Raw genomic sequence first — 22,775 nt, 5'->3', positions numbered from 1 at the left:
AAACGGTGATGCGAGCTGAAAGCTTTGAGAGCTAGAGAGTTAGAAAGTAGAAAAATCATGTGTACCTTGTATCATTGGGTTTGGTGCTTTTATATAGTTGAGCCCTTGCGGGTTTTGCGGATTGGTTCCAGGATCTTTGCCCTGATGGGATCCGTTTTCGCTTTAATTGGGGGGTAATGCATCAATTAATAAAGATTATCGATTCCGCTCGATCCAGGCGGGGAGAAGATTAGGCATGCTGTTACGTGACGTGATCCCGTGAGGTTCGGAGTCTGTTGGAGAGACTTCTGGGATCGTTACGTGGTGGTCCGGGTCGGTAGCCCCGAGTTGATACTTCAGTCTTTTAGTTCCGAACTGGATTGAATGTCGAGGTGACCCTAGCTCTCTTTTTCGATTTCGCATCTATCCATTATGTCTAGCTTTAGTTTCGATAGCCTCTTAGATGGGAGCGGTGAATTCGCTGGAGTCGAGGTGGGTACATCGGCTCAGGCCGTAGATCTTTGTCCTACCAGGGAGGTTACTTCGGGTCAGGAAGCGGTCCATGGTCCTCCCGAGGTGGACTCACCCTGGGGGGAGCGTGTTAGACAGTTTTGTATGCCCTAAGCTTCAATCAGAATGATGTACTTTATGAGTTTATTGTAAATGAATAAAGATACATATTTGATTCATGTTCCCTTGGTATGTTTCTGTGTAATACCCTTAAATTGGACACTTAATGAGACTCGTGTTAGTTTAGAATGTTCACAGCCAGTGGGTCGGTCTGGGGAGACCTATCCTGACAAGGCTGACACTGTAATGCCACCAAGTCGGTTGGGGTGGCTTGTCTCAGCTGCCAGGGTGAGACCCTAGGCACATACAGTGTAGGATTAATTAAATCTTTGAACTGGACCAGATTTCCAGTATTGCCCTGGACCTTGGAGATTGATGGGCAAAACTAGAAAGTTACACCCGACCCCTAAACTCGATTATGATACTACACTAGGTGTCGGATTGGGCTGTCTTTGATTTACCAATCAGTGAGATCCTTAGCGGGGGTCAAAACTTGGGTATGTTGGGACAGTCCGAGAATTCATCTGAGTGGGTGATCATAGTGACAGGATCAGCCCCTTTGTCAGACAAAGGTAATGATCGGGGATGCACTCTCACTGATGGAAACCAAGACTGCCGGCAGCCGATTTCAACCGTTGAGATTTGTTTTGCAAAATATATTTTATATAAGATATAAAAGTATATATGTATGGTTTCTAAATTGTTTGCAAGAAGGTTTTAATTCCCGGGATCCATATAAGTGGAGAGTGCAACACTGTTCCTTGCAGCCGAGGGAGAGGTCCTCTCTTGTCGGGCAGTGTATGATCATTATGGGCTGAGAGGTTAAGTGTAAGACCATTGAGGATAATGCCTGATGGGCTAATCTTGCATCTGCCCACAGTCATTGGGTGTTACAAGGTGGTTTGGCCCAAGGACCACTTAGTGTAAGTGTTGGGCCCATAGAGCTCATTTGATGGGTTTCAGGGGGTACACTGTCTTCAGCAGTGCATTCGGACAGGCCTTGTAACAAAGGCTGGGCTGAACCCATGTGGCTGATGTGTAGATCAATGCTTGAGTCCCACGCCATACAAGGAAGCCCAACTGGACAGCAATTTGGAAGGTTTTTTGAGTACATAACCTTAATGGGCCTTAAACCCATTTCGAACTGGGCTGATTTAATCAGTCATTTAAAAGGGGGCGAATTCTGAAGTGGGTCAGCTAAAAGGATTGGGCTTAGACCCTATCCACTCAGAGAGTCCAAGATCTAAATAAGATTTAGATCTGGAAACCTCCTAATTAGATTAGGAGACAGCTGATCTGATTTGCAGATAAGATAAGGATTATCCCTTATCACTAAGGGACTTCTAACCCAAATATGATTTGGATTAGCAGCTCCTAATCTGATTAGGAGCTGATCCCTTATGAGATTATAAAAGGGGAAGGGGGCGGCAACCTACTAAACAACAACATCCATAGCATTCTTCTCTTTGAAGAAAGAGAGATTGAGAGATTTCCTGCATACTGCGAATTCTCTCCTACCGCCACCTTCCTGCTTTTGCCATTCCTTCAGTTCGATCTCCAGTTCTTGGGAGCAATCAAGATTGGATCTTGATTTCAATCTTTTAGGGAAAAGATTGGTTGGAGCTGTACTCAAGTTGTCCAGTTGATCCTTAAAGAAGGGTCAAGTTCTTTTGGAAGAACGTTGCTGATTCTGCTCCACCCTGCACTGCGCCATCTTCAGTGGGAGCAGATTTTGGATCCTTCCTTGGGCGTGAACACCTCCATTGGGAGATAGTATTTCTCCGTATCAGGTATAATTCTCTCCCACTCCTTTTGGTTCAGATCTGGTTTAGTTTATGGTTCAAGATTGATCCTTGAAAATATGATTTTCTAAATAGGGAATACGATTCTCAGTTGAAGGGAAAGATAAAAATTTTTGAAATTCGCCCCTTATTCCGCAATCTTTGGGCGTCCATAGGATGGATCTCTCATCTCTTCAGTGGTATCAGAGCCATGGTTCAAATCTTGAACCACTTTGTTTCAGATCTGAACCTACGCAAATGGGCAGAAGGTGTTCTACCCGATTTGCGCAGATATGGGTTTTGGGAAATTTTGTTCCCAAAATTAATGGGTGAATAATCTGAAATTAATTTTATATAAATCTGATTATTATTTAGAATTGTTCTTTATGATTTTCTTGATTTATGGGCTGTTCGTACAAGAGGAGATCGAAATCTTGGTTTGCGCAGGGAACCTGCAAGATTTGCAGTTTCCTGATTTATTTATTACATTTGGTCTGTAAATAATTTTTTTTTTAATTTTAGACTCAATGTATAGGCATTCGATCTGATGTAATAATTAATAGAAATAGGATTTATATTTTATTTTATTTTGGATCGAAGATGGCGGCGCAGAAAGGGAGATTTCGCAGAGAAGAAGATTTCGTAGATGGGAGAATCGCTATCTACGATTTGCAGTTTGTGAAACTGCATTCTGTGATCTAACATCTGTTTTGCAGGATGGATTGTACGAACAACCCTGATTGACTGATTGTTGTTTTTCTTTTATCAGTAATTAATTTCAGATTATTTTCTTGAATTAAAGATTTAATTAAAAATCAAACCCTAGACCCATTCGAACCACGATTGGTTCAAACTGTTTGGACCAAATCTAGGGTTTAATCAAGGCTGAAGGTCAGCCCTAATTTTCCCACTAATGGGCCTAAGGATTGATATTTAATTGAATGGTTAATTCGGCCCAACCTGTAAAGGCCCAGTTTTAAATAGTTAAAACTGCTAAAAGCCCACTTAACCCTTAAAGCTATATGGGTTGAACCGTTTGGCCCATATACCTAGATAATGTTAATGGTTAATATTATGGATTTAAAATGGGCTTCAAATGGGCTTTACAGATGATTAATTGATTGGATCAATTTATCCCTGCATGTGATGTATGGAGGATGTGTGATGTGCTACGCACATGGGCCATAAGTACTTGGCCCATGCTCAATCGACAGTGGCTCTTTCGCACACCATGGCTGAATGCACATCATTGCCCTGGTGTCCCTTTAGGTCATTGGATGACCTCCCTCAGTGGTGGGCCCCACACCTCATCATGAGGTCTCGTGCGGAACCCTAGCCGATTTAGGCCCACCAAAATCTGGCTTTATGAAAGTTAGTGGGAGCCACTTTGGTTTGACCTAAAGATAAAACTAGGGCGTAATTATCTGTTCCCTCTAGATAATATGAGTGCATGCGATAGGGAGATTTATATGATGAACTCTCTAAAGGCCTTCCATCATTAGCACGAAGATGGGTCCTTCAGTAATGAGGAAACGCACCAGAAAATGGGCTATCCATTTGCTGTTGGGCTTGTCTAAGTGTTTCATAAGATGATAGGGGCGTCATAGACCGATGTGGGAGGGGTTTCACTAGAAAATGGGAACTCTCTCACGGTACCTTGGCGTTCACGAATATGATGGGTAAGCACTCACTGGACAGAAAGGTTTACCTGAAAACGGCTCTGAACCTTGTCTAATAGAGGCCAAAGGGAAAACTCATATGATGAGTGGATATGATCCTTCACAGAAAGGTGGTGGGGTTATGCAGCTGAAACAGTTGGCTTCATGCACCCTATGTGATTTCCCACATTTACAGAGACAACCCGTAGTCTCCGTCACTGAGAAAGGAGGGAAATCTCAGAGATGAATAAATGGAAATGGATCGTAGATTAAAATCCATATCTATGAAATGAACATGAATCAAATTAGGTCGTGGACTGATGTTTGCTCTTTTATCAGAAAATGGCAAACGGATCATTTGCAAAGCTACTTGATGACAACAAGTTGAAGGGCCCAAACTATGCTGACTGGTATAGAAACCTTATGCTGGTCCTTGCTTCTGAAAAACTTGATAAAGTGGTAAAGAATCCTGCCCCGGAGCGTCTGGGAGATAGGGCTTCTGAGGCCCGAAGGAGAGATTATCAAGAATGGGAGGAGAAAAACTCCCTTGCCCGGTGTTACATCATTGCCTCGCTGGACAAACCGATACAGAGGCAGTTCGATCAGATCGAACTTGCCAAGGACATATTGGATAGTCTCAGGACGATGTATGAAGAGCAGAATCGTTCTACTCGACAAAAGGTCTTGAAACAGTTCATGACCACACAAATGTCCAAGGGCCAACAAGTTCACGACCATTTTCTTCGGATGATGGGATACATCAATGAACTAGAGGCTCTTGGATCCGGGCTGGACCTTGCAACCCAGATAGATGCTATCCTTAACTCTTTGCCTCCTTCCTTTAATCCGTTCATCATGAACTATAACATGAACAAGCTGAATGTCAGCTTACAAGAGCTCAGCAATATGTTGCAAAGAGCTGAAGAACTGATTAAAAAGGATGAGTCTGTAGCCATGCTTGTTGAAGTTGGCAAGACAGGCAAGAGAAAGAGGAAGGCAAAGAAGCTTCAGAAGAAAGCCACTAAAAGCAAGAAGCAGAAGAAAGACAAAGCATCGGATGCCTGTCACTTCTGCAAGAAGACCGGCCACTGGAAAAGGAATTGTCCTGCCTACCTGGAATCCAAGAAAGGTAACTTCGAAACATGTGTTATAGAAACCAATTTATTGGTCGCTTCTGCGTCCTGGTGTATTAACTCCGGGGCTTCAACTCATGCGTGTAACTCACTGCAGGGGTTCAAGGTAAGCACAAGGCTGAGTGAAGGAGAAGTAACATTCTACTTGGGGACTACTGCAACTGTTGCAGCCACGGCCATAGGAACCGTGGAATTATGTTTTAGAGAAGGAATAATTGTACTGAAAGATTGTCTTTATGTACAAAATTTAAGAAGAAATTTGATTTCTGTCTCAAAACTGTGTGCAGATGGTTATTCTGTCTTCTTTAGTAATACGATTACTATTAAAAGGAATAACAGATTCATCGCATACGGGGAACTGGAGAACGGTCTCTATGTTCTACATCATTCTCTAGAAACTAACATAACCGAAACTACATCGACTGAAATCCCCAAGAAAAGAGCCCGCGATACAGTTAATCCCACGTGTCTGTGGCATTACCGACTTGGCCACATCGGTGTTGACCGAATCACAAGATTGGTAAAGGATGGTCCTTTAGATTTTCTAATTGTAGAAGATCTTCCCACTTGTGAGCGTTGCCTACAAGGCAAGATGACGAAACGACCATTTAACGGTAAGCCTGAAAGATGTACAGACACACTTGACCTAATACATACTGATGTATGTGGTCCCCTGAGTGTTAGGACACGAAATCATCACCTTCACAGATGATTTTTCACGATATGGTTACGTGTACCTAATGAGACACAAGTCTGAATCCTTTGAAAAGTTCAAAGAGTTTAGACAAGAGATCGAGAAACAGTTAGGGAAAGAAATTAAAGCCCTTCGATCAGATCGAGGTGGCGAATATCTCTCTGACGAATTCAGGGACTACTTAACTCAAAATGGGATAGTATCACAATTGGCTCCTCCTGCTACACCACAACTTAACGGTGTTTCAGAGAGGAGGAATAGGACCTTATTAGATATGGTCCGGTCACTTCTCATACACTAAGAGTTACCCACATCCTTTTGGGGTTACGCATTAGAGACTGCGATATATGTGCTGAATCGGGTTCCAATCAAATCGGTTCCGAATACTCCATATGAACTTTGGACCGGAAAGAAATCAAGTGTCAGACATTTGAAGATTTGGGGTTGTCCAGCACACGTTAAAAGAACGAGTGCAGACAAGTTGGAATCCAAGATCAGCCGTTGCCTATTTGTAGGCTACCCAAAAGGCTCTGTAGGTTACCTTTTCTATGACCCAAGTGAGCAGAAAGTGTTCTGCAGTCGAAATGCACAATTCTTGGAAACCGACTATATCCTGGACACCCATCGTCAGGAAGTTGTTCTTGATGAGGAGAGCTCAGGAGCAGTGGGAGATGTCCCACAAGTTCCAGGTAGTGACCAACTTAGAAGATCCACTCGGGCATCCAGGCCACCAGTCCGTTATGGTTATGACCAGGATAGTTACCTGGTGGAAACCTTGACTAGTGAGGAGGATCCCGTGACTTACGCGGAAGATATGTTGGACATAGATTCCCAGAAGTGGGTGGAGGCCATGAGGGCAGAGATGGACTCAATGGAGACCAATGGAGTCTGGACTCTAGTAGATCCGCCCTCCGGGGTAAAGGCAATCGGTTGCAAATGGATTTACAAGAGGAAGAAGGGCCCCGATGGTAAAGTTGAGACCTTCAAGGCTCGTCTGGTGGCGAGTGCAACACTGTTCCTTGCAGCCGAGGGAGAGGTCCTCTCTTGTCGGGCAGTGTATGATCATTATGGGCTGAGAGGTTAAGTGTAAGACCATTGAGGATAATGCCTGATGGGCTAATCTTGCATCTGCCCACAGTCCCTGGGTGTTACAAGGTGGTTTGGCCCAGGGACCACTTAGTGTAAGTGTTGGGCCCATAGAGCTCATTTGATGGGTTTCAGGGGGTACACTGTCTTCAGCAGTGCATTCGGACAGGCCTTGTAACAAAGGCTGGGCTGAACCCATGTGGCTGATGTGTAGATCAATGCTTGGGTCCCACGCCATACAAGGAAGCCCAACTGGGCAGCAATTTGGAAGGTTTTTTGAGTACATAACCTTAATGGGCCTTAAGCCCATTTCGAACTGGGCTGATTTAACCAGTCATTTAAAAGGGGGCGAATTCTGAAGTGGGTCAGCTAAAAGGATTGGGCTTAGACCCTATCCACTCAGAGAGTCCAAGATCTAAATAAGATTTAGATCTGGAAACCTCCTAATTAGATTAGGAGACAGCTGATCTGATTTGCAGATAAGATAAGGATTATCCCTTATCACTAAGGGACTTCTAACCCAAATATGATTTGGATTAGCAGCTCCTAATCTGATTAGGAGCTGATCCCTTATGAGATTATAAAAGGGGAAGGGGGCGGCAGCCTACTAAACAACAACATCCATAGCATTCTTCTCTTTGAAGAAAGAGAGATTGAGAGATTTCCTGCATACTGCGAATTCTCTCCTGCCGCCACCTTCCTGCTTTTGTCATTCCTTCAGTTCGATCTCCAGTTCTTGGGAGCAATCAAGATTGGATCTTGATTTCAATCTTTTAGGGAAAAGATTGGTTGGAGCTGTACTCAAGTCGTCCAGTTGATCCTTAAAGAAGGGTCAAGTTCTTTTGGAAGAACGTTGCTGATTCTGCTCCACCCTGCACTGCGCCATCTTCAGTGGGAGCAGATTTTGGAAGAACGTTGCTGATTCTGCTCCACCCTGAAACAAGGAAGGTACTAGAGATTTTCGGGGAGGAACCTGGTGGGAATACTCCGAAGCTCAAGTTAATATTCTTGAGGAGGCAAGGAAAAACAAGAGATTTGAAGACCAGAAAGCACAAAATCACATACCCCATTCTCTGGGGGAAGAAGGCCTTTTATAACCACCTAGGTACACTCACTTCCAAACTTCTGCCAGATCGGGTGCCGTCACCTCTGCGGGGACAGACATAACCGCCACTGTCTTCCCTGTCAGGGCCGTCTCTGCAAAGACTGAGATGGTGGTAATAGGTGGCCGTTAAAGTGCGGCTGTCATGTGTCAAACCCCTAATCAGTCAGGCGCGCCGCCTCCGGGTACGGTTTTCTATGGTCTCAAGTACGGTTTGTCCAGTCACGTGACTTGGAGCCGAAGTGCTGGGGTGGTTTGCGAGGTGGCCTTGAGTTCAGATAGAAGTGTGGCCCGAACTGACCCGAGGTGGGCCAGCTCGGGCTTTTGCCTTTTGCGGTGTTCCTTGTAAGGCTCGGGGTCTCCAAGGGAAAGCTCGGGCTCTTCCTCCTGGGAAGTGTGGGTTTCTTTTGGAGGAGCTCGGGTCGGGCATGCCGCTGTGCCGAGCTGGCGCTCCTGCCAGGTCACACTCTATTGCTTCCACGTGTCGCGCAGCCAAGGGGTCGGGCCAAATCTCCCTCCATCAATTGCCCCCTAGGATTGGGCCCAACTTGGGCTCAAATGCAAAGATTATCTTACGGAGGCTAGGCTTATCCAGGCTGGTCTGAGTTCGGGTAAGTTTCTTTCTTAGTTCCTTTCTCTTTATTTTTTATTTTTTATTTTATTTATTTATTTATTTTTTACTGATGCCGAGCTCCTTTTGCAGGTGTCATGGAGGCGGAGAAGACCTGAGGTGCCTACTTGATCGAAGGGATGAAGAGGCTAAAGCGGGCTACCAAGCGGGCTCGTGCCGGATCTCCTCGGGCTGTGGAGCCCGAAGCCGTCCCCCAGTCATCGACCTTGACTCTCCCAGGGAGTCCGTGTTAGACAGTTTTGTATGCCCTTAGCTTCAATCATTTTGATGTACTTTTGTTATTTAGTGGAAATAAATAAAGTGCATGTTTGATTCATGTTGTTTGGTTTAATTCTGTGTAAAACCCTAAAACCGGACATTTGTAGAGACTCATGTTAGTTTTAAATGTTCACAGCCGTTGGATAAGTCTGGGGACATTTATCCTGCCAAGGCTGATACTGGTGTGCCACCAAGTGTTGGGATGGCCTGTCTCAGCCATTAGGGTAAGACACGAGGCACATACAGCATGGGATTACTTGAATCCTTGAACCGGACCAGATTTCCAGTCTTGCCCTGGACCTTGGAGATAGATGGGCAAAACTGGAAAGTTACACCTGACCCCTAGACTCGATTATGACACTTCACTAGGTGCTGGATCAGGCTGCCTTTGATATGCCAATCAGTGAGATCCTTAGTGGGGATCAAAACCTAGGTATGTTGGGGCAGTTTGAGAATTCATCTGAGTGGGTGGTCATAGTGACAGAATCAGCCACTTTGTCGGACAAAGGGTAATGATCGGGAATGCACTCTCTCTGATGGAAACCAAACTGCCAGCAGTTGATTTCAATCGTTGGAATTTTGTTTTTGCAAAATTAATATATTTACATATATATGTACGGTTTCAAAATGTTTGCAAATGGTTTTAATTCCCGGGATCCATGTGAGAGGAGAGTGCGGCACTGTTCCTTGCAGCCGAGGGAGAGGTCCTCTCTTGTCGGGCAGTGCTTGATCATTAAGGGCTGAGAGGTTAAGTGTAAGACCATTTAGGATAATACCTGATGGGCTAATCTTGCACCTGCCCACAGTCCCTGGGTTTTTATAAGATGGCTTGGCCCAGGGACCACTTAATGTAAGTGTTGGGCCCATAGGGTTCATACGATGGACTCAAGGGGTTCATTGAGATTTTCAGTGAATTTGGCTGGGCCTTGTATTAAAGGCTGGGCCTTGTATTAAAGGCTGGGCCTTGTATTAAAGGCTGGGCCGAACCCATGTGGCTGGTGTGTATATCAATGCTTGGGTCCCACGCCATACAAAGAAGCCCAACTGGGCAGCAGACTGGAAACTAATTAAACACTGAATACTTAATGGGCCTAAAGCCCATTTCGAGGTGGGCTGATATGATCACCCATCAATGGGGCGAATTTGAGATTGAAGTTAGCAAAAAGGATTGGGCTCTTAGCCTTATCCACTCTTAGAGACCAAATTCAAATCAGATTTGAATCTGGTAACCTCCTGATAAGATCAGGAGTAAGCTAACTCTATCTGGGAAAGGGATTAAGATTATCCCCTATCCAAATACTGATTTGGATTGGGATAACTCCTAATTAGGAGATTTCTTAATCAAGAAGAAAAGAGAGGAGATTTTCGAATGAACCAAGAGAGGGAAATCAGATTTCGATCCAAGAGGTTCTGGTAAGCAAGAAAGGTTCCTGCGAATTGAGATTAGATCTCATTCTCTCCAGAAAAGAAAACAATTCAGCTTTTTCGTTTCTGGAAAATCTCCTCCTGCCGTCGCCATCTGCATTGTTGCAAGATTTGATCTTTGCAGAAAAGAAAGTCAAGAAATCAGTTCTTGACATCAGTCTTGCAAGAAAGACTGAAAGAATTCAGTGTTTAGTACATCCAGGGGATTCTTGTGAAGGATCCAGTGTGTAGGACGCACCCTGCTGGTTCTGTTCCATCTACAGCTGTGTCATCTTCAGCAGGGACAGATCTTGGAGCATTCTTTGGGCGTGAACACCATTTTTGGGAGATACTGCTTCTCCGGATCAGGTATAATCCTCCCATTTATCTTTTGGTACAGATCTGGTTTGATTAGGGTTCAAGTAGATCCTTGAATATTGTATTCTAAATTCAGGGAATATGATTCCCAGTTGGGAGAAGGTAGGAAATTTTTGAAATTCGCCCCACCCATTCCGCAACCTTTATGGCGTCCATTAGATGGATCCTACCATTCTTTCAGTCCGAGGTGGCTGGGCCTGCTCCGGAGGTTGCAGTGGAGCCCGAGATAGCAGAGGCTCGGGATATTGATACCACAGCCTCCCACACTCGGACGGTGCTCTCCAGCTCGGGGAGCCAAGAGGGGGTTGGTAGCATACTAACGCTGAGCTACGCTCTTCGCAAGAGCAAGAAGGCTGTCAACCCCGGGGAGGTTGCGGCATGGGCTGACCTCCCTCCAAGTCACATCGGGGCGCGCACTGCGTTACATGCTATGGTGGAAAGTCGTAGTGGTTTCTCTTGGTGTTTTCCTTTGTGCTATTATTCTCTTCTTGTTGGACTGACTTGTTCTCGCTTGGCAGGTAAACTCCTCCATCCACACCCTAACTCTTCAGGCGGAGAGGAACTTGAAGTGGGCACAAGCTACCGAGGAGGCTTCTCACGCAGTGCAGGCAGAGCTAAGGGCAGTGCAAGCCGAGCTGGAGACAGCTCGGGAGCGGATTCATCGTCTTGAGAGCGATGCTTCGGCTCAGAAGACCGAGTTGGAGAGGTTTCAGAGGGACAACAGGGCTCTGAGGCTTGTGGTGAAGAACCTCGCGACCTCGAAAGGGGTCTTGGAGCACGAGGTCGAATACCTCCAGGCCGATATCAAGGAGAAGACCGAGATCTTCCTCCAGGGCCTCGAGGATGCTAAGGTGAAGGCCGTCGACGACTACATTGCTTTGGCGCGCTTTGATGACCTGATGGTGGGCTCGTACTAGAGGGGTTTCTTCGATGGATGATAAAGCATGCGTACCCTGAGGTCGACACCAGTGCCATAACCACCTCGCGCATCACTCCGGAGATGGTTGCCGCGGCTGACGATGATGTAGACTCTGAAGACGAAGCGGACCCTCCAAGTGCTGCTGAGGTTCCTTCTGAAGGCAAGGGAGATGTGCCCCTGAGTTGATGTATGCCGAGCCTGCGAGCTCGTTTTTGTTTGTTCTTTCTCTTTTTTGGAATGAAATGTAAACAAGATATTTTGCAATGAAATGTCCTTTTTTGGTTAAGTGTTGTGCACTGTCATTTTCTCTCTTTTTTTTGCCGAACTGCTAAAATTAGGCCCTGAGGCGAGTTAACGTAGTAAGGCTATACACCCGATCTGTTCTCCGCCTGGGTTGGTTAACGTAGACTAGAATTGGGTCCCGGGCTATGCACCTCGGCATCCATACTTGTGCAGCCTGCTTTGGCGCTAACACTTGGCCTTCGTCGATGAGGTGCCGAGGTCCTTGTTAGTTCGGCATTCTGGCCCTTAGGCTCTGATAGTGGCTCATAGTTCACTTAGTTTGGTAATTCATAGGTAATATCGTCTTAGGTTGACGATGTTCCATGCCTGGGGTATCTGTTTACCCTCCAAGGTTTTGAGCTTGTACGCTCCCCTGAGTGTTCTCTTTACTCGGTAGGGTCCTTCCCAGTTTGGTCCGAGTTTGCCAACGCCGGGCTCAGGTACCATGACCTTGCGAAGAACTAGGTCGCCGATGTAGAAGTTTCGCCTCTTGACTCTAGCATTGTAGTACCGAGCTACCCTTTGCTGGTACGTTGTTGTCCTGATGTAGGCGAGGTCTCTCACCTCGTCGAGCAGGTCGAGGTTGGTACGTAGCTTGTCTTCATTGGTCCGGTTGCAGTACGCTTCCAGTCGTAATGAGGGGATTTCGATTTCAGCTGGGATGACTGCCTTCGTACCGTAGGTGAGGTTGAAGGGGGTTTCTCCGGTGGCGGTCTTCTCTGTAGTTCGGTAGGCCCATAGGACGCTAGGTAGTTCGTCTGCCCATAGTCCTTTAGCTCGGTCTAGCTTGACCTTCAATCTGCCTGACCGTTTGCTTGCGGGTGTGCGATCGACATGAAGTTCTGTCGAATCCCTATATCTTGGCACCATTCCTAGAATTTGATATCCTCGAACTGCTTGCCATTGTCGAAAATCATTACCCGAGGCAACCTGAAGCGACACACTATGTTCTTCCAAAAGAAGTTCTGGACGTTTCGAGTTGTGATTGTTGCGAGAGGTTCAGCTTCTACCCACTTTGTGAAGTAATCTACCGCCACTACTAGGAACTTCCTCCCACCTGTAGCTGGCGGGAATGGCCCAAGTAGGTCGATGCCCCATTGTGCGAAGGGCCATGGACTGGTAAGATACTTGAGATCGGCGGCGGGCTGATGGTGGATATTGGCATGCTTCTGGCACTTGTCGCATTTTCTTACTAACTCAACGGCGTCTGCTTTCATTGTTGGCCAATAGTATCCTTGTCTTAGTGTTTTTTGAGCGAGGGCCCTGCCCCCCAGGTGTCCGCCACACAGGCCTTCATGAATGTCGTAGAGTACAAGCTCGGCTTTGGGAGGCCGCAAGCAACGCAGGTAGGGGAGCGTGTAGGATCTCCGGTACAACCATCCATCTATTATGACGTATTTGGCTGCCTGGCGCTCTACCCTCCTAGCGGCGTTGCGGTCTGCGGGGAGGGTTCCACGTAGCAGGAAGCTCGCGAGTGGATCGATCCAGCTCGGCTCTGCTTGGGCGACAGGAACGACCTCCTCTGCCCCTCCGAGAATGCTAGGCCGAGGTAAGTCCTCTATGTACACTATTCTCATGGTGTTGTCACTGGTGTTGGCTAACCGGGACAAGGCATTGGCCTTAGCATTCTCTGACCTCGGGATTTGCTTGATGAAGTGTGACTGGAATTTAAGCAGAGCCTCCTTTACCTTTGCCAAGTAGGCGATCATACTGGGCTCGCGGGCTTCGTATTCGTCTGTAACTTGGTTGACCACAAGCTGGGAATCGCTGCAGATAACTATGTGTTTTGCTTCTACCTCTTGCACTAGGGCTAGCTCGACTATCAACACCTCGTATTCCGCCTCATTGTTGGGTGCCGCGAACTCGAAGCGTAGTGCGTACTCCAATTTCGTGCCACTCGGGCCGTGAAGAACTACACCGGCTCCGTTGCCCTACTGATTTGAGGAGCCATTTACGTGAAGGATCCAGGGCTCTTCATCCCAGTTCGCGCTTGGACTAACCAGGAGAGATACCGAACTGGGTGTGACCTCACGGTGCTCGGACTCAACCGGCCTAGGAGCACCGAGCTCACCCGAACTGGGAGCCTCGTGTTCAACTAGGCTAAGGACCTCGGAGCTGAATGTGCATTCTGCCACAGAATCTGCCAAGTCTTGGGCTTTGATAGCGGTTCGTGGCTTATATTGGAGGTCGTATTCACTGAGTTCGATGGCCCACTTCGTCAATCGACCAGAGACCTCGGGCCTGACCAATACTTGCCTTAAGGGTTTGTCGGTGAGGATGATGATAGTATGGGCTTGGAAGTACGGACGGAGTTTACGGTTCGCTATTACCAGCGCATAGGCTAGCTTTTCTATCTCTGGATATCTCATTTCTACTCCCTGCAATACTTTACTAACGTAATAGATGGGTCATTAGACCCGATCTACTTCCTTTATCAGTACCGAACTGACCACTTCGTCGTTCGTTGAGAGGTATAGTCCTAAAGCATCACCCTCTTCGGGCCGGGTCAAGACTAGAACACTGGCGAGGTATCTTTTGAGCTCATTAAACGCGAGCTGGCATCCCGGGTTCCACTCGAACCCTTTGCTTTTCATTGCCTTGAAAAAGGGCAGGCAGCGGTCTGCCGATTTAGACATAAAACGACTCAGAGCGGCTATTTTGCCATTTAACCTCTGAACCTCTTTTACTTTTCAGGGTGATCTCATATCTAGGATGGCCTTTATTTTATCCGGGTTGGCCTCAATACCGTGCCAGTTGACGACGTACCCTAGGAACTTACCCGAGGTGACACCGAAGACACACTTGTTTGGGTTTAGTTTAATACCAAATTGACGCAGAACTCGAAAGACCGAATGCAAATCTTGTATTAATTCATGCGAAAACTATGTCTTGACGACCATGTCGTCTACATAACATTCTTTCTTTGTGCCAATTAAGGGTTGAAACAACTTATTCACAAGCCTTTGAAAAGTTGCCCCATCATTTTTCAGTCCGAAGGGCATAAACTTGTAGCAGTACAGGCCGAACTCGGTTATGAATGAAGGGATGAGAGATCCATCCTATGGACGCCCAAAAGATTGCGGAATAAGGGGCGAATTTCAAAAATTTTTCTCTCCCTTCAACTGGGAATCGTATTCCCTATTTAGAAAATCATATTTTCAAGGATCAATTCTGAACCATAAACTGAACCAGATCTGAACCAAAAAGGAGTGGGAAGGATTATACCTGATACGGAGAAATAATATCTCCCAACGAAGGTGTTCACGCCCAAGGAAGGATCCAAAGACTGCTCCCACTGAAGATGGCGCAGTGCAGGTGGAGCAGAATCAGCAATGTTCTTCTCCAAGAACTCTGTCCTTCGCAAGAATCAGCAAGATGGTACGTGAGCACAGCTTCCTTTCAGTCCTTTCTCAAAGGACTAATGTCAAGATCTAATCTTGACTTCTCCCACAAGTGGAGATCGAACTGGAAAGCAGGGCGGCAAGAACAGGGAGGCGGCAAGAGAGTATTTGCAGGGAGCAGAATTCTCTCTTCTAGATTTCAGCACCAAAGAAACCTGATGATCTGTGTGTATTGTGTCTCTAAAGGCTGCCGCCCCCTTCTTCTTTTATAGTCTTAAAGGGATCAGCTCCTAATCAGATTAGGAGTTGCTAATCCAAATCATATTTGGTTTACAAGTCCCTTTAAGTGATAAGGGATAATCCTTATCTTATCTGGAGATCAGATCAGCCATCTCCTAATCTGATTAGGAGGTTTCCAGATCTAAATCTTATTTAGATCTTGGACTCTCTAAGTGGATAGGGTCTAAGCCCAATCCTATTAGCTGATCCACTTCAGATTTCGCTCCTTTATTAACTAAATAAGCAGCCCAGTTCGAAATGGGCTTTAGGCCCATTAAGCTTATGTGCTCACTTAACCCTCTTAACTACTGCCCAGTTGGGCTTCCTTGTATGGCGTGGGACCCAAGCATTGATCTACACATCAGCCACATGGGTTCGGCCCAGCCTTTGTTACAAGGCCTGGCTGAATACACTGTTAAAGACAGTGCACCCCCTGAAACCCATCAAATGGGCTCTACGGGCCCAACACTTACCCTAAGAGGTCCCTGGGCCAAGCCACCTTGTAACACCCAGGGACTGTGGACAGATGCAAGATTAGCCCATCAGGTATTAACCTCAATGGTCTTACACTTAACCTCTCAGCCCATAACGATCATACACTGCCCGACAAGAGAGGACCTCTCCCTCGGCTGCAAGGAACAGTGTTGCACTCTCCACTCATATGGATCCTGGGAATTAAAACCTTCTTGCAAACAATTTAGAAACCATACATATATACTTTTATATCTTATATAAAATATATTTTGCAAAACAAATCTCAACGGTTGAAATCGGCTGCCAGCAGTCTTGGTTTCCATCAGTGAGAGTGCATCCCCGATCATTACCTTTGTCCGACAAAGGGGCTGATCCTGTCACTATGATCACCCACTCAGATGAATTCTCGGACTGTCCCAACATACCTAGGTTTTGACCCCCGCTAAGGATCTCACTGATTGGTACATCAAAGATAGCCCAATCCGACACCTAGTGCAGTATCATAATCGAGTCTAGGGTCGGGTGTAACTTTCCGGTTTTGCCCATCAATCTCCAAGGTCTAGGGCAATACTGGAAATCTGGTCCAGTTCAAAGATTCAATTAATCCTACACTGTATGTGCCTAGGGTCTCACCCTGGCAGCTGAGACAGGCCATACCAAGGGAACATGAATCAAATATGTATCTTTATTCATTTACAATAAACTCATAAAGTACATCATTCTGATTGAAGCTAAGGGCATACAAAACTGTCTAACAATGAAGGCGGTTTTTTCTTCGTCGGTCGGGTCCATCCTGATTTGGTTGTAGCTCGAGTAAGCATCCAGGAAGCTTAGCAACTCGTGTCCCGAGGTCTCGTCCACTAGGCGGTCGATCCTGGGGAGGGGGAAGCAATCTTTCGGGCAAGCTCGGTTCAGGTCGGTGTAGTCAACGCACATGCGCCACTTGCCGTTCGCCTTTTTTACCAGGACGGGGTTGGCTACCCATCTCAGGTAATGAACTTCCCTTATGAAGTCTGCTGCGAGGAGCTTCTCGACCTCCTCATTGACCGCCCTCCAGCGTTCTGGGGCTAATTTGCGTTTCTTCTGTCTAATGGGCCTAACTACAGTGTTAGTATTGAGTTTGTAAGTTATAAGGTTAGGGTCTATGCCAGGCATTTCTGCCGTGGACCAAGCGAAAATATCTAAGTTACGGAGTAAGAAGCGTACCAGTTCGGATCGCAAGGGCTCTTCCAGGGAGGCACCGACCTGAAGTGATCTGGCTGGGTTCTCTGCCGAGGCAGGGATGAGAACAGTTTCCTCCGTGGGCGCAGCTCGCTCCTCGTTCTGCTCCACCAGTCTTTCCAGTTCGAGGTCACTGGTTACTTTGGCCTTTCCTTTGAGGGCGGCGACGTAGCACTTGTGGGACTCGAGTTGGTCGCCCCGCACTACCCCCATGCCAAAGTCCGTAGGGAACTTCATGGCTAAATAGTAAGTGGACACCACGGCTTTTAAAGCGTGGGTGATCGGCCGACCAACTATGGCCTTGTAGGGGGAGGGGGTCGCAACCACCAAGAAGTCATGCCTGAGCCTTACCGTGCTAGGCCACGTCCCGAATTCTACAGGTACCGTGACCTTTTCCAGGGGTCTGACCTCTTCTCCGCTGAAGCCGACTAGTGGGGTGTTCGCGGGCCTCAAATCACTATCTCGGAACTGGAGTTTGTCGAAGGCTGCTTTAAAAAGGATGTCTGCCGAACTGCCGAAGTCAACGAGTATGCGCCAGACTTCGAAGTCATTGATCTTCACCTAATGACAAGTGCGTTGTTGTGGGGGTAGTGAACCCCGCGCACATCGTCCTCGGTGAAGAACGGCTGACTTGGCATCAGCCCCCGACCTGGATCCTTGTTCTTCTGACTGTCCCCTTGGCTGGGGGGTTCCCCTTCTCTATTTCTTTTTTCAAACCCGCCCCCGGTTCTTTGATTGATCTCCTCCTCCGTTCTCATAAACTTGTCTGCGAGCTTGAGGTACTCAGCAATGGTTGTGGGCTGGTTGACCACTATGTGTCATTTGAATTCCTTGTGCGTCACTCCCATCTTGGCCGCCGCGAGCTGTACTGCGAGGTCTAGGCGTGGTATCTGCAAGCATGCGTCGTTGAATCGCTTGATATAGTTTCGGATGGGCTCCCCTTCCTTCAGGATCATGCCGAGGAGGCTCTCCTTAGTTCGAGGGCACCGCTTGCTGGTGACGAAGTGCGCGGTGAAGACTTGCATGAATTGGGCCCAACTCCTTATTGACCCGGGGCCAGGTTCCTATACCAGGTGCGGGTCACTCCTCTGAAGGTGGTACTAAAGGCCACACACATGCAGGACTCGCTGGCCCTCGCTAGGTGCATCTAGGATTGGAAGGCATCGACATGGTCACTGGGGTCAAAGGACCCATCATACTTGTCTAGCGGAGGGAGTTTGAAATCTTTGGGCATGGGAACCGCGAGGAGTTCTGACGACAGGGGGAAGGGACTGAAAGAATAGGGGCAACTTTTACCTCGTCCGAGCTTGCTTCTTCTTTACCTCAGAGCTCGGGCAGGACGCGAGTGGTAGTTCGGCAACTTCGTCGGCGCCTCCTCTGCTACTTGGAAGGCCCGGTATTGGCGCTGATTGCCTCGGTGTTGTCGAGCTGAATGGGCTCGGACTGCTGGGGGTAGTCCGCGGCTAAGGCGCTGAACCGGTTTTCCGCGGGCGGGATTTCGGCCTGAGAGCATCGAGGTGATGCTGACTTGATAGGTCGGGAGGTCCCTGATCCGTCGGCGTGTTGCGAGGCGGGGGTAGTCGGTCTTTCTCTCCTGCCAGGGGATGAGGTCTGGCTTCTACAGGGGCTTCGAGCTTGGGAAGTCTCTCCCTGGTGAGGGCGCCAGCCTTGAGGAGAGGGCTTGACTTGCTTGGCAGTGGGGTGCCGGGGTGGGAGCTGCGGCTGGCTCTGAGGCAGTTGGGGGAACTGCTGTTGGTAGTGGTACTGGGAGACATGATGTAGCATCTGCTGCTAGTAAAGTTGGTGTTGCTGAAGCTGCTGCATTTGGGCTTGCATGGCCCGCATGCCATGTATCAGATCATCGAGTTGGTTCTGGCTGGTTGCCAGAGGGACAACGGTTGGTTCAACGAAAGTTGTCTCAACGGAGGGGCAGAGGAGGTCGTTCACAGACGCCACTGTTCGTGGCACATTCAGGCTAGGGATTCCATCCACCGAGAGGGGGATGGTGAATTGCCCGATACAAACAGTGGGGGTTGAGGGTGTTCCCCGGTGGCATTCAGGTTGACATTACGCCTATCGCTGCTAGAAGAAGTCATGAACGCTAAGTTTTCTTTCTTTAGGAAAAGAGCTAAAGGTTGGGGGAGGACTTTTGAAGGTGGTTCCCACAGATGGTGCCAAATGATGATGCGCGATCCGGTCGGTCCTAACTGCCGGTAGCCTTGCCTCTGATGGAGCTGAAGATACCTGAAACAAGGAAGGAACTGGAGATTTCCGGGGAGGAACCCGGTGGGAATACTCTGAAGCTCAAGTTAATATTCTTGAGGAGGCAAGGAAAAACAAGAGATTTGAAGACCAGAAAGCACAAAATCACATACCCCATTCTCTGGGGGAAGAAGGCCTTTTGTAACCACCCAGGTACACTCACTCCCAAACTTCTGCCAGATCGGGTGCCATCACCTCTGCAGGGACAGACATAACCGCCACTGTCTTCCTTGTTAGGGTCGTCTCTGCAACGACTGAGATGGTGGTAGCAGGTGGCCGTTGAAGTGCGGCTGTCATATGTTAGACCCCTAATCAGTTAGGCGCACCGCCTCCGGGTACGGATTTCTATGGTGTCAGGTACGGTTTGTCCAGTCACGTGACCTGGAGCCAAAGTGCTGGGGTGGTTTGCGAGGTGGCCTTGAGTTTGGATAGAAGTGTGGCCCGAATTGACCCAAGGTGGTCCAGCTCGGGCTTTTGCCTTTTGCGGTGTTCCTTGTAAGGCTCGGGGTCTCCAAGGGAAAGCTCGGGCTCTTCCTCATGGGAAGTGTGGGTTCCTTTTGGGGGAGCTCGGGTCGCGCGGCCAAGGGGTCGGGCCAAATCTCCCTCCATCACTTTCCATCAAAAAGAACTCGTTCTGTGTTTTGCCCGAGCATAGGTGAACTTATTACTTGTCACCTCGTCTTGGCTTCAAACTCTTGCACGAGCTCCCGAACAAGGTCCCGGCCTAGAAGAGGTGCTATTTTGTAGTTCGCAACACTGAGGGGTGGCCTTTCCTGACCCATTGGAGGGCAGCCATTCTGGACCCCAATGTCAGGTTGGACCTGAAGACGAGGGAGGCGCTCCGATCTTGGGTGGAGCTCGGCCTGAAGTTCGAAGACTTCATGAACGAGGAGAAGCTCGTGCAGGCCGGTTTGAGTCCTAGTAGGTCGTTGTTTGTTTTATTTCGGTACTGTTTCTGACAATTCGTTTTTGTTGCAGCTATCATGGACATCCCCACCAACGAACTCTTCAGGAGTATGAAGAAGGGGAAAAAGAAGAGAGCTTCAAAAAGAGCTCGCGTCGAGTCCCCACTAGCTGTCGTTCCAAAGCCTGAGCAACCATCAACCGTCGAGCAGCCTCTAGTGATAGACCTAGTCGAGGAGGAATCGGGCAAACTCTCACCGCCGTGCGCGCCTAAGGAGGCTACGTCTTCGGAGTTCGCCCTAGCAGCTGTCGCTTCTTCAGGTAGCGACGACGCAGCTCGGAGCATTCTGACTCCGAAATTCGGCCTCCTCAAGAGCAAAGGCGCAGTGTTTGATGAGGAGGTTGCTAGCTGGTCCAAACTGCCGGTTGCTCAGCTTGGAGCCCTAGCGGCTACTCACTGCATGGAGGTAAGTTTTCGGACTTGTCTTCTTCGATCTGTCTTGTACTTGGCTTTTTATATGCTGACGCTTGTTTTCTTCTCTTGGTAGGTGAATTCCACCATCCACGCCTTGGCTTATTAGTCCGAAGTGAACTTGAAGCGGGCCCTCGCAGCCGAGGAGTCTTCCCGCAAGGCCCACGCTGAGCTGAACTTAGCCCGCAATGAAAATAACCAGCTGAAGAAGGACGCACGAGCTAAGAAGGAACTGATCACGTTGCTAATGTTAGAAAAGAAGAAGCTCGAAGAGCGTGAGGTGGCCTTGAAGAGGGAGCTTGCGGAGTGGGAGGCAGCACTGAAGAGGGAGGTGGAGAACCTCGAGGCTCACGTGAAGGAGCGAACTGAGATACTCCTTCAGGCCATGGAAGAGGCCAAGGTCAAGGCCGTCGAGGAGTATAAGTCTTCGGCGGAGTACCAGAAGGAGATGGTCGAGGTGGGGACGGCGAGCTACCGCAAAGGTTTTAAACTTAGCAGGTGGCTGACCCGACGTGAGTTCCCCCAACTTGACCTCAGTGCCATAACTACTTCGAGGGTCATGGAGGAGATGGCCGTTGAAGCTGCCCAAGATCTAGACTCCGAAGCAGAAAGCGACGGTGACCTGTCCGATGATGATGAGGAGACCGGTGCTGGCGAGAGCCGCATGGAGACGGATTCTCCTACTGAAGCCTCCAACAAGGGTGAGGAGCCACGAAGTGACTAGATAGCTCTTTTCTTGGTCCTTTATGATGTATACCTCGGGCCTTCGAGCTCGGTTCATAGTGAAAGTTTCTCTTTTTTCTTCTCATTTTTTTTCTTTTTCTTTTTTTTTGTACTCAAAACTTCACATTAATGAAGATACAAGTATTTTGGCTATCTCTGTGCAAGAAACTTTCTAAGTGTAAATAACTCCCGAACTGGCGAACTATACCAAAAATAGGAGTAAATTTTATCTAAGTGTTGGTTATCCCGGGTTGTCGAGCTAACGAGCTGGACTACTGGTAGGGATAACTTCGCATTGTTGTGCGTCGACCCCAAATAGGAGTAGATTTTTTTTTCTAAGTGTCGGTTGCCCCAAACTGTCAAGCTAACGAGCTAGACTACGAGTAGGGATAACTTCGCATCGTTGTATGCCAAGGTGGGCGGACAGTGTAGGGTATATACCCGACCTGTCTGTACACAGCCTACTCGCTTAGGTGTCGGTTATCCCTCAGTGCCGAGTCATCAGGCCTGACTTCAAATGGGATCAACATGTTGTTATATGCCGAGGTGGGTTAGACATAGTAGGGTTTGTACCCGAACTGTCTATGCCTCAGGCATGAGAACTGGTTTGCCTATGTCGAAGAGGCGACTATGACTTGTTTGCTTATGCCGAACAGGCGACTAGGACTTGTCCGCCCATGCTGAAGAGGCGATTGGGACTTATCCGCCCATGCCAAAGAGGCGACTGAGACTTATCCATCCATGCTGAAGAGGCGACTGCAACTTATCGTAGTGCCAAGGTCTTATGTCAGCTCGGCATCATAGCCCTTGGGTTTCTGGGAGTGACTCATAGTCCTCTCTCCAGTTCGGTGATTACAAGTAGTATCTTCTTAGGTTGCCGATGTTCCACGTTCGAGGTACTTACTTCCCTTCTAGAGTCTCGAGCTCGTACGTACCTTCCCCGAATACCCGTCTTACTTGGTACGGACCTTCCCAATTCAGTTCGAGCTTACCAACGCCGGGCTCAGGTACTATAACCTTCCGAAGAACCAGGTCACCGACGCGAAAGTGTCCCTTTCTGACCCGGGCATTATAGTATCGAGCTACTCTCTATTGGTAGGCTGTAGTCTGGATGTATGCCAGATCTCGTACCTCTTCCACCAGGTCTAGATTGGTACGGAGCTCGTCATCATTCACCTCTTCGTCGTAGGCCTCCAAGCGTAGTGTAGGCACCTCGATTTCTGCT

General features: G+C 48.0%; 1 protein-coding gene across 3 annotated transcripts in view; it reads left to right on the top strand.

Annotated features, from left to right (window-relative positions):
* LOC104590980 (amino acid-ligase) overlaps window positions 1–21,732 on the top strand; it is a 53,745-nt gene extending 32,013 nt beyond the window's left edge. The window contains exons 4-5 of one of the 3 annotated variants that reach the window (XM_088896808.1): window positions 20,431–20,822; window positions 20,904–21,696. In XM_088896808.1, the coding sequence (XP_088752934.1) occupies window positions 20,431–20,822; window positions 20,904–20,936 (425 nt within the window). In that variant the 3' untranslated portion in view covers window positions 20,937–21,696. Of the gene's footprint in view, window positions 1–20,430 lie in introns of all 3 variants that reach the window. The other 2 variants (XM_088896809.1, XM_088896807.1) reach the window with 2 other exon arrangements.
* The last annotated feature ends 1,043 nt before the right edge of the window (window positions 21,733–22,775 follow it).

This window comes from Nelumbo nucifera, chromosome 1 (assembly GCF_055504915.1).
Source record: "Nelumbo nucifera cultivar China Antique chromosome 1, China Antique-T2T, whole genome shotgun sequence".
Classification (NCBI taxonomy): Eukaryota; Viridiplantae; Streptophyta; class Magnoliopsida; order Proteales; family Nelumbonaceae; genus Nelumbo; species Nelumbo nucifera.
The sequence above is the reverse complement of the archived record's forward strand: the minus strand, read 5'-3'. Positions and strand labels throughout refer to the sequence as shown.